The sequence below is a fragment of the Anomaloglossus baeobatrachus genome, chromosome 1 (assembly GCF_048569485.1).
Source record: "Anomaloglossus baeobatrachus isolate aAnoBae1 chromosome 1, aAnoBae1.hap1, whole genome shotgun sequence".
Lineage (NCBI taxonomy): Eukaryota > Metazoa > Chordata > Amphibia > Anura > Aromobatidae > Anomaloglossus > Anomaloglossus baeobatrachus.
The window spans coordinates 585,802,180-585,814,297 of record NC_134353.1 but is presented as its reverse complement, the minus strand read 5'-3'; the positions used below and the strand labels follow the sequence as shown (position 1 = coordinate 585,814,297).

Sequence of the window (12,118 nt, the reverse complement as noted above, 5' to 3'; positions counted from 1 at the left end):
CGGTAGTTACCTCCAGTTCTTTCAATCTGGCTGTAGCCTCTTTATATTCATATTCAACTTTGTTCTTCTTCCACAGTATTGTTGTATTTTCCAAGGCTAACTCTACTTTTTCTTTATTTAGCAGCATACAGTTCTGGAATTTAAAAGATGTGAATGAGAAAACATTGAGGTAGGTCATCTGGACTCTACTTCTATTATCAGGAGGAACAAGCTTTGCTCCTATATGAGGCTATGTGCCCACGTGTGTGCGCTCTGCACAGCAGCGTACCGTCACTGCATGTGCGCTTCAGAGCGCAGCTGAAAAGCTCCGTTCTGAAGCTTCGGGGACTGCCGATTTCATGCGCTCTGGATGCAGCCCCTCCCATAGACAGAGCGGGGGCTGCATGCAAAGCGCACGAAAGAAGTGACATGTCACTTCTTAGAACGCAGCGATTTGGCAGCAGCCGCTGCGCTCTAATATGCCACGTGGGCATGGATTAGGCACAATCTTCATAAATTGTGCTGGGGACGCAGGACGCATGCAGTTACGCTGCGGTGCAGATCGCCACGTGGGCACACAGCCTGAGGCTGCTTAGTTTTGTCAAACATTAAAGGGAACCAAACATCAGGATTTTCATGTATAAGATGCAGCCAGTGCAGTACTGGCACTATCAGGCACAGTGTGTACATACCATTAGTGGGCAGCTCAGGTGTTTAGGCTGTGAAATCCAACTTTATAAAGTTTGAAAAATCAAGCACTTTTTGATTGACGTGTACACCTCTCTCCTAATTTCCGGGCGGGTTATGCATGTGTATCCCCGCCCCCCGCCACCTGTTCCTCCCTCTCTCCTAATGTCCGGGCGGGTTATGCATGTGTATCCCCGCCCCCCCCGCTGCCTGTTCCTCCCTCTCTCCTAATGTCCGGGCGGGTTATGCATGTGTATCCCCACCCCCCGCCACCTGTTCCTCCCTCTCTCCTAATGTCCGGGCGGGTTATGCATGTGTATCCCCGCCCCCCCCGCTGCCTGTTCCTCCCTCTCTCCTAATGTCCGGGCGGGTTATGCATGTGTATCCCCACCCCCCCCGCTGCCTGTTCCTCCCTCTCTCCTAATGTCCGGGCGGGTTATGCATGTGTATCCCCGCCCCCCGCCACCTGTTCCTCCCTCTCTCCTAATGTCCGGGCGGGTTATGCATGTGTATCCCCGCCCCCTGCCACCTGTTCCTCCCTCTCTCCTAATGTCCGGGCGGGTTATGCATGTGTATCCCCGCCACCTGTTCCTCCCTCTCTCCTAATGTCCGGGCGGGTTATGCATGTGTATCCCCGCCCCCCGCCACCTGTTCCTCCCTCTCTCTGGTTGTATTCAAATTTCTCTCTTCAGAAACATGGCGCCGGAGTTGGCACCTGCACATAGCGCTCATCTCCGGCACCATGTTTCTGAAGCCCGCAGTAGCTAGTATTACCTGCAGCTACGATAACGTGCCGCCCCAGGACACCGTATACATATATATATATTATATACACACACATACAAACACTTACATAGATATTTATATATGTATATGCACAGACAGTGATACAATGTAAAGTGGTCAGGTTAAATAGCTTAAACACACTGCCATTAACGTCTAGACCACTGGAAACAAAATTAAGTACACCCCTTGGTGAAAATGGCAAGATTGTGCCTAATTAGCCATTTTCCCCTGTCTGATCAGAAAGAAAAAAAAAATTGTTGCTCTACATAAATCTCGCCTAGGCCATGAGATTGCCTACACCCTGAAATTAAGCTGCAGCATGGTGGTCAAGACCATACAGCAGTTTAACAAAACAGGTTCCACTCAGAACAGTCCTCGTCATGGTCGACCAAACCAGTTGAGTGCACGTTCTCAGCATTTTCAAAGTAGACGTAGGAGTGCTGCCAGCATTGCTGCAGAGGTTAAAGAAGGTGTGGCTCAGTGTATAAGTGCCCAGACCATACGCCGTACACTGCATCACCCCATGTCCTGTCTTCTGATGAGAGCAAGATAAACTTATTTGGTTCAGATGATGTCAAGCATGTGTGACGGCAGCGAGGTGAAGAGTACAAAGACAAGTGTGTGTTGCCTATAGTCAAGCATGTTGGTGAGAGTACCATGGTTTGGGGCTGCATGAGTGCCACCGACTGTGGGGAGCTACAGTTCATTGAGGGAACCATGAATGCCAACATATACTGTGACATACTGAAGTACTGTATGTAAAGCGCTGTGGAATTAATAGCGCTAAATAATATAATGATATTTATTCATTTATAATGTTGGAATACTAACCTGCAGCCCAGTTTCTGAAGGGAGGGGATCATGTGTTGAGTTATTTAAATGTGAGGGGCGCGCGCACACACACACACACACACACATACATACATACATACATATAAAAAGTATTGGCACCCCTGCAATTCTTTCAGAGAATACTCAGTTTCTTCTTGAAAATGATTGCAATCACAAATTCTTTGGTATTATTAACTTCATTTATTTTGCTTGCAATGAAAAAACACAAAAGAGAATGAAACAAAAATCAAATCATTGATCATTTCACACAAAACTCCAAAAATAGACTACACAAAAGTATTGGCACCCTTCGCCTAATACTTGGTTGCACAACCTTTAGCCAAAATAACTGCGAACAACCGCTTCCGGTAACTATCCATGAGTTTCTTACAATGCTCTCCTGGAATTTTAGACCATTCTTCTTCGGCAAACTGCTCCAGGTCCCTGAGATTTGAAGGGAGCCTTCTCCAAACTGCCATTTTGAGATCTCTCCACAGGTGTTCTATGGGATTCAGGTCTGGACTCATTGCTGGCCACTTTAGTAGTCTCCAGTGCTTTCTATCAAACCATTTTCTAGTGCTTTTTGAAGTGTGTTTTGGGTCATTGTCCTGCTGAGAGACCCATGACCTCTGAGGAAGACCCAGCTTTCTCACACTGGGCCCTACATTATGCTGCAAAATTTGTTGGTAGTCTTTAGACTTCATAATGCCATGCACACGGTCAAGCAGTCCAGTGCCAGAGGTAGCAAAGCAACCCCAAAACATCAGGGAACCTCCGCCATGTTTGACTGTAGGGACCGTCAATTTTTCTTTTCCTTCCACATCTAGGGAGGTTAGCCACAGTGCCATGGGCTTTAAACTGCTTGATGACACTGCGCACCGTAGACACAGGAACTTTCAGATCTTTAAAGAGGGACTTGTAGTCTTGAGATTGCTTATGCTTTCTCACAATTTGGATTCTCAAGTCCTCAGACAGTTCTTTGGTCTTCTTTCTTTTCTCCATGCTCAATGTGGTACACACAAGGACACAGGACAGAGGTTGAGTCAACTTTAATCCATGTCAACTGTCTGCAAGTGTGATTTAGTTATTGCCAACACCTGTTAGGTGCCACAGGTAAGTTACAGGTGCTGTTAATTACACACATTAGAGAAGCATCACATGATTTTTCAAACAGTGCCAATACTTTTGTCCACCCCCTTTTTTATGTTTGGTGTGGAATTATATCCAATTTGGCTTTATGACAATTTTTTTTTTAATTTTTTCATTGAAGACAAATTAAATGAAGATAATAATACCAAAGAATTTGTGATTACAATCATTTTCAAGAAGAAACTGAGTATTATCTGACAGAATTGCAGCACTGTATATATATTATATATACATTACATATATATATATATATACACACACACACACGCAGATACACACACACACACATACATACATATATATATATACATACATATACATACATATATATATATATATATATATACATACATACATATACATACATACATATATATATATATATACTAGAAGGTGGCCCGATTCTACGCATCGGGTATTCTAGAATTTACGTATTGTGTAGTTAATGTATGATTTTTGTTATATATATATATATATATATATATATATATATATATATATATATAGAGATGTTGTTGTGTGTAGTTACCAAGTGTTTGTGTAGGGGCTGTACATGTTCTGGGTGTTGTCTGGGTGTAGCGGGGGGTGAGAGCGGTGTTGTTTGTGTGTTGCGTTGTGTGTCGTTATTTGTGGAGCGCTGTGTGTCTGTATCGTTGTGTATGTGTGTTGCGCGGTTTGTGTGGGTGTGTGTGTGTGTTTTGGGGGAGGTATGTTTTGTGCAATGTGTGTGTTGTGCGGTATGTGCGTATATTTGTGTGTGCCGCGGTGTTTGTGTGTTGGGTGTTGTGTGTCTGCGGCATTGAGTGTGCGTGTGAATCTGAGTGTGCGTGTGAGTGTGCGTGTGAGTGTGCGTGTGCGTGTGAGTCTGAGTGTGAGTGTGCGTTTGAGTCTGAGTGTGAGTCTGAGTGTGAGTCTGAGTGTGAGTCTGAGTGAGTGTGAGTCTGAGTGAGTGTGAGTCTGAGTCTGAGTGTGAGTGTGCGTCTGAGTGTGAGTGTGCATGTGAGTGAGTGTGCGTGTGAGTCTGAGTGTGCGTGTGAATCTGAGTGTGAGTGTGCGTGTGAGTCTGAGTGTGCGTGTGAGTCTGAGTCTGAGTGAGTGTGAGTGTGAGTCTGAGTGTGTGTGAGTCTGAGTGAGTGTGAGTCTGAGTGAGTGTGAGTGTGAGTCTGAGTCTGAGTGTGAGTCTGAGTGTGAGTGTGAGTCTGAGTGTGAGTCTGAGACTGAGTGTGAGTCTGAGACTGAGTGTGAGTCTGAGTGTGAGACTGAGTGTGAGACTGAGTGTGAGACTGAGTGTGAGACTGAGTGTGAGACTGAGTGTGAGACTGAGTGTGAGACTGAGTGTGAGTCTGAGTGTGCATGTGAGTGTGAGTCTGAGTGTGAGTCTGAGTGTGAGTCTGAGTGTGCGTGTGAGTCTGAGTGTGAGTGTGAATGTGAGTCTGAGTGTGAGTGTGAATGTGAGTGAGTGTGCGTGTGAGTCTGAGTGTGAGTCTGAGTGTGAGTGAGTGTGAGTCTGAGTGTGAGTCTGAGTGTGAGTCTGAGTGTGAGTCTGAGTGTAAGTCTGAGTGTGCGTGTGAGTCTGAGTGTGAGTCTGAGTCTGAGTCTGAGTGTCAGTGAGTGTGAGTCTGAGTGTGAGTGTGAGTGTGAGTCTGAGTCTGAATGTGAGTCTGAGTGTGAGTCTGAGTGTGTGTGAGTCTGAGTGTGTGTGAGTCTGAGTGTGAGTCTGAGTCTGAGTGAGTGTGAGTCTGAGTGAGTGTGAGTCTGAGTGTGAGTGAGTGTGAGTGTGAATGTGAGTGTGAGTGTGAATGTGAGTCTGAGTGTGCGTCTGAGTGTGAGTGTGCGTGTGAGTGAGTGTGCGTGTGAGTCTGAGTGTGAGTCTGAGTGTGAGTCTGAGTGTGAGTCTGAGTGTGAGTCTGAGTGTGCGTCTGAGTGTGCGTCTGAGTGTGAGTCTGAGTGTGCGTGTGAGTCTGAGTGTGAGTCTGAGTGTGAGTCTGAGTGTGAGTGAGTGTGAGTCTGAGTGAGTGTGAGTCTGAGTGTGTGAGTGTGAGTCTGAGTGTGTGAGTCTGAGTGTGAGTGTGAGTCTGAGTGTGTCTGAGTGTGAGTCTGAGTGAGTGAGTGTGAGTCTGAGTGTGAGTGAGTGTGCGTGTGAGTCTGAGTGTGAGTCTGAGTGTGAGTCTGAGTGTAAGTTTGAGTGTGCGTGTGAGTCTGAGTGTGAGTCTGAGTGTGAGTGAGTGTGAGTCTGAGTGTGAGTCTGAGTGTGAGTCTGAGTGAGTGAGTGTGAGTGAGTGTGAGTGAGTCTGAGTGTGCGTGTGAGTGTGCGTGTGAGTCTGAGTGTGAGTGTGCATGTGAGTCTGAGTGTGAGTGTTTGTGTGAGTCTGAGTGTGAGTCTGAGTGTGAGTGTGAGTCTGAGTGAGTGTGAGTCTGAGTGAGTGTGAGTCTGAGTGTGAGTGTGCGTCTGAGTGTGAGTGTGCATGTGAGTGTGCGTGTGAGTCTGAGTGTGCGTGTGAGTCTGAGTGTGAGTGTGCGTGTGAGTCTGAGTGTGCGTGTGAGTCTGAGTGTGAGTGAGTGAGTCTGAGTGTGTGTGAGTCTGAGTGAGTGTGAGTCTGAGTGAGTGTGAGTGTGAGTCTGAGTGTGAGTCTGAGTGTGAGTCTGAGTGTGAGTGAGTGTGAGTCTGAGTGTGAGTCTGAGACTGAGTGTGAGACTGAGTGTGAGACTGAGTGTGAGACTGAGTGTGAGACTGAGTGTGAGACTTAGTGTGAGTCTGAGTGTGCATGTGAGTGTGAGTCTGAGTGTGAGTCTGAGTGTGAGTCTGAGTGTGAGTGTGCGTGTGAGTCTGAGTGTGAGTGTGAATGTGAGTCTGAGTGTGAATGTGAGTCTGCGTGTGCGTCTGAGTGTGAGTGTGCGTGTGAGTGAGTGTGCGTGTGAGTCTGAGTGTGAGTCTGAGTGTGAGTCTGAGTCTGAGTCTGAGTGTGAGTGAGTGTGAGTCTGAGTCTGAGTCTGAGTGTAAGTCTGAGTGTGCGTGTGAGTCTGAGTGTGAGTCTGAGTGTGAGTGAGTGTGAGTGAGTGTGAGTCTGAGTGTGAGTCTGAGTGTGCGTGTGAGTGTGGGTGTGAGTCTGAGTGTGAGTCTGAGTGTGAGTGTGGGTGTGAGTCTGAATGTGAGTGTGCATGTGAGTCTGAGTGTGAGTGTTTGTGTGAGTCTGAGTGTGACTCTGAGTGAGTGTGCGTGTGAGTCTGAGTGTGAGTCTGAGTGTGCGTGTGAGTGTGCGTGTGAGTGTGCGTGTGAGTTTGAGTGTGAGTCTGAGTGTGAGTCTGAGTGTGAGTCTGAGTGTGAGTCTGAGTGTGAGTCTGAGTGTGCGTCTGAGTCAGAGTGTGCGTCTGAGTGTGAGTGTGAGTCTGAGTGTGAGTGGCGGCCAATCCGTGCGGGGGGGTGGATCCGAGGCGAGGCGAGCGGCCAATCCATGCGGGTGGAGGAGCCGAGGCGAGGCGAGCGGCCAATCCGTGCGGGGGGGCGGGGCCATGGCGAGCCCAGCGGCCAATCAGCTTTGTGTCACCGTAAGGACACAATTTTGGAGCATGACAGACAGACAGACAGACAGATAGACAGACAGACAGACAGACAGACAGACAGAATAAGGCAATTATATATATAGATATATATATACACATATATATATATACATACACACATATATATATATATATATATATATATATACATACACACATACTAGAAGGTGGCCCGATTCTACGCATCGGGTATCCTAGAATTTACGTATTGTGTAGTTAATGTATGATTTTTGTTATATATATATATATAGATGTTGTTGTCTGTAGTTATATATATATATATATATATATATATATATATATAGATGTTGTTGTCTGTAGTTAGCAAGTGTTTGTGTAGGGCGCTGTACATGTTCTGGGTGTTGTCTGGGTGTGGCGGGGGGTGAGAGCGGTGTTGTTTGTGTCTTGCGTTGTTTGTAGAGCGCTGTGTGTCTGTATCATTGTGTATGTGTGTTGCGCGGTTTGTGTGGGTGTGTGTGTGGTGTGTTTTGGGGGGAGGTATGTTTTGTGCAATGTGTGTGTTGTGCGGTATGTGCGTATATTTGTGTGTTCCGCGGTGTTTGTGTGTTGGGTGTTGTGTGTGTGCGGCGTTGTGTGTGTAGCTGTCTGTGTAGGGCAGTGTTTGTGGTTCCCAGTGTGTGTGTGGTGTGTTGTGCAGTGCGTGTGTGGCAGTGTGTGTGTGTGTGTGTTTTGGGGGTAGATGTGCACCCCCCATCGTGCTCCATCCCCCATGCTGCACACTCCCCATCGTGCTCCATCCCCCATGCTGCACACTCCCCATCGTGCTCCATCCCCCATGCGGCGCACCTCCCATCGTGCTCCATCCCCCATACTGCGCACTCCCCATCGTGCTCCATCCCCTATGCTGCTATGCTGCGCACTCCCCACCGTCCTCCATCCCCCATGCTGCACACTCCCCATCGTGCTCCATCCCCTATGCTGCGCACTCCCAAACGTGCTCCATCTCCCATGCTGCGCACTCCCCATCGTGCTCCATCCCCCATGCTGCGCACTCCCCATCGTGCTCCATCCCCCATGCTGCGCACCCCCCATCGTGTTCCATCCCCCATGCTGCGCACTCCCCATCGTGCTCCACAGTCAAACATCAGACATTAAACACGCACACATCTGATCGCATACACTCACACACACACCTCACTTCTCCCTGTGCCCACCGGTGGGCGGTCCCAGCAGCTGTGCTGCACGCCGTGCTCCTCTGCCGACACTCACGGATCCGATCGCATACACTCACACACACACACACACGATCGCATACACTCACACACATTCGATCGCATACACGCGCTGACACAATCACAACATCCGGAGATACCACATACTTCCGGCCTTGTGATCCTCCGGCAGGTCCTGGAAGATCACTACACAGTATCGCCGCCGAGAAGCAAGCGATATCACGGGATGTTGTGAGTGTGTGTGTGTGTTCGTTCCGCCGCAGGACCTTGATGCGCTCACCTCGTGTGGGGGGCGGAGCCTGGGCGATCGGCCAATCCGTGCGGTGGGGGGCGGAGCCTGGGCGAGGAGAGCGGCCAATCCGTGCGGGGGGAGGAGCCGAGGCGAGCGCCCAATCCGTGCGGGGGGGCGGGGCCATGGCGAATCCGTGAAGCCGAGCGGCCAATCCGTGCGGGGGGGCGGGGCCATGGCGAGCCCAGCGGCCAATCCGCTGTTTGTCACCGTAACAACATGGCCAATCCGTGCGAGGGGGGGCAGACCCAAGGCGAGCGGCCAATCCGTGCGGGGGGAGGAGCCAAGGCGAGGTGAGCGGCCAATCCGTGCTGGGGGGCGGGGACATGGCGAGGCCAGCAGCCAATCCGCTGTTTGTCACCGTAAGGACATGTCCCGGGACACAATTTTGGAGCAAGACAGACAGACAGACAGAATAAGGCAATTATATATATACTAGAAGGTGGCCCGATTCTACGCATCGGGTATTCTAGAATTTACGTATTGTGTAGTTCATGTATGATTTTTGTTATATATATATATATATATATATATATATATATATATATATATATATATATATATATATATATATATATATATATATATATATATATATATATATAGATGTTGTTGTGTGTAGTTACGAAGTGTTTGTGTAGGGCGCTGTACATGTTCTGGGTGTGGCGGGGGTTGAGAGCGGTGTTGTATGTGTGTTGCGTGTGTTGCGTTGTTTGTGGAGCGCTGTGTGTCTGTAGCATTGTGTGTGTGTGTTGTTCGGTTTGTGTGTGTGTGGTGTGTTTTGGGGGGAGGTTGTTTTGAGCAATGTGTGTGTTGTGCGGTATGTGCGTATATTTGTGTGTGCTGCGGTGTTTGTGTGTTGGGTGTTGTGTGTGTGCAGCGTTGTCTGTGTGTGTGGGTGTCTGTGTAGGGCGTTGTTTGTGGTTCCCTGTGTGTGTGTGTGTGTGTGTGTTGGGGGGAGGTGTGCACCTCCCATCGTGCTCCATCCCCCATGCTGCGCACCCCCCATCGTGCTGCATCCCCCATGCAGCGCACTCCCCATCGTGCTGCATCCCCCATGCTGCGCACTCCCAAACGTGCTCCATCCGCCATGCTGCGCACTCCCAAACGTGCTCCATCCGCCATGCTGCGCACTCCCCATCGTGCTCCATCCGCCATGCTGCGCACTCCCCAACGTGCTCCATCCGCCATGCTGCGCACTCCCAAACGTGCTCCATCCGCCATGCTGCGCACTCCCAAACGTGCTCCATCCCCCATGCTGCGCACTCCCCATCGTGCTCCATCCCCCATGCTGCACCAGCATCAGCCTCTCTGCCCGCAGCATCAGCCTCTCTGCCCGCAGCATCAGCCTCTCTGCCCGCAGCATCAGCCTCTCTGCCCGCAGCATCAGCCTCTCTGCCCGCAGCATCAGCCTCTCTGCCCGCAGCATCAGCCTCTCTGCCCGCAGCATCAGCCTCTCTGCCCGCAGCATCAGCCTCTCTGCCCGCAGCATCAGCCTCTCTGCCCGCAGCATCAGCCTCTCTGCCCGCAGCATCAGCCTCTCTGCCCGCAGCATCAGCCTCTCTGCCCGCAGCATCAGCCTCTCTGCCCGCAGCATCAGCCTCTCTGCCCGCAGCATCAGCCTCTCTGCCCGCAGCATCAGCCTCTCTGCCCGCAGCATCAGCCTCTCTGCCCGCAGCATCAGCCTCTCTGCCCGCAGCATCAGCCTCTCTGCCCGCAGCATCAGCCTCTCTGCCCGCAGCATCAGCCTCTCTGCCCGCAGCATCAGCCTCTCTGCCCGCAGCATCAGCCTCTCCGCCCGCAGCATCAGCCTCTCCGCCCGCAGCATCAGCCTCTCCGCCCGCAGCATCAGCCTCTCCGCCCGCAGCATCAGCCTCTCCGCCCGCAGCATCAGCCTCTCCGCCCGCAGCATCAGCCTCTCCGCCCGCAGCATCAGCCTCTCTGCCCGCAGCATCAGCCTCTCTGCCCGCAGCATCAGCCTCTCTGCCCGCAGCATCAGCCTCTCTGCCCGCAGCATCAGCCTCTCTGCCCGCAGCATCAGCCTCTCTGCCCGCAGCATCAGCCTCTCTCCTCCCAGCATCAGCCTCTCTCCTCCCAGCATCAGCCTCTCTCCTCCAAGCATCAGCCTCTCTCCTCCCAGCATCAGCCTCTCTCCTCCCAGCATCAGCCTCTCTCCTCCCAGCATCAGCCTCTCTCCTCCCAGCATCAGCCTCTCTCCTCCCAGCATCAGCCTCTCTCCTCCCAGCATCAGCCTCTCTCCTCACAGCATCAGCCTCTCTCCTCACAGCATCAGCCTCTCTCCTCACAGCATCAGCCTCTCTCCTCACAGCATCAGCCTCTCTCCTCACAGCATCAGCCTCTCTCCTCCCAGCATCAGCCTTTTCTGTCCCTAGCATCAGCCTCTCTCCTCCCAGCCTACCCCAGCCTCAGCCTCCCTCAGCATCAGCCTCTCTTCTCTCAGCCTCCCCCTCCCAGCCTTCCCCAGGATCAGCCTCTCTCATCCCAGCATCAGCCTCTCTCCTTCCAGCCTCCCTCAGCATCAGCCTCCCTCAGCATCAGCCTCTCTTCTCTCAGCCTCCCCCTCCCAGCCTTCCCCAGGATCAGCCTCTCTCATCCCAGCATCAGCCTCTCTCCTTCCAGCCTCCCTCAGCATCAGCCTCCCCTTCCCAGCCTTCCCCAGGATCAGCCTGTCTCCTCCCAGCCTCCTTCAGCATCAGCCTTCCCCTCCCAGTCTCCCCCAGCATCAGCCTCCCCCTCCCAGCCTTCCCCAAGATCAGCCTCTCTGCTCCCAGCCTCCTCCAGAACGCCGTGCTCCTCTGCCGACACTCACACACACACGATCGCATACACTCACACACACACCCGATCGCATACACTCACACACACACCCGATCGCATACACTCACACACACAACCGATCGCATACACTCACACACACCGGATCGCATACACTCACACACACCGGATCGCATACACTCACACACACCCACCCACACCCGATCGCATACACTCACACACACCCGATCGCATACACTCACACACACAGACACTGACGAAATCGCACATACGCGCTGATACTCACAACATCCGGAGATACCACATGCTTCTGGCCATGTGATCCTCCGTCAGGTCCTGGAAGGTCACAGCAGCACAGTATCGAGGCCGAGAAGCAAGCGATATCGCCGGATGCTGTGAGTGTGTGGATGCGATGTGATGTGTGTGTGAGGTGTGTGTGAGAGTGAGTGTGATCTGATGTGTGTGTATGTGTGTGTGTGTGCTGTTATGTGTGTGCGTGTGGATCTTCCGCCGCTGCAGGACCTTGATGTGCTGGTAACTATGCTAGCATGGTTACCAGCGCATCACGTCCCCCACTCGCACGGGAGCCCACACCAGCATACGGCGGCAAGGCCAGCAATGCGAGGGTAAGTGTCGGCTGGGTTGGCGGCGTACGCTGATGTGGGCTCCCATTGGGGGGGGGGTTTGTGGGTTGTACAGTACTCACCTGGGAGCCGTGACCGTGTCAGTTCGGGGAATGCGCGGGAGGGGGGCAGAGCTAGCGTCCATTGCGTGAGGGGGGCGAGGCGTGGCGTGGCCGAGTTGCCAATGCCTGCAGGGTGCCGGGGCGAGAGGCCAATCTGTGGGG

At 51.6% G+C, this 12,118-nt stretch overlaps 1 protein-coding gene across 2 annotated transcripts in view; it reads right to left on the bottom strand.

The window, feature by feature from the left end:
* The window catches only part of SMC5 (structural maintenance of chromosomes 5), a 266,453-nt gene that overhangs the window by 72,350 nt on the left and 181,985 nt on the right, over positions 1-12,118 (bottom strand). For both annotated transcript variants that reach the window (XM_075317886.1, XM_075317896.1), the window contains exon 17: positions 11-133. In XM_075317886.1, coding sequence (XP_075174001.1) covers positions 11-133 — 123 coding nt within the window. The remainder of the gene's footprint in view (positions 1-10; positions 134-12,118) is intronic.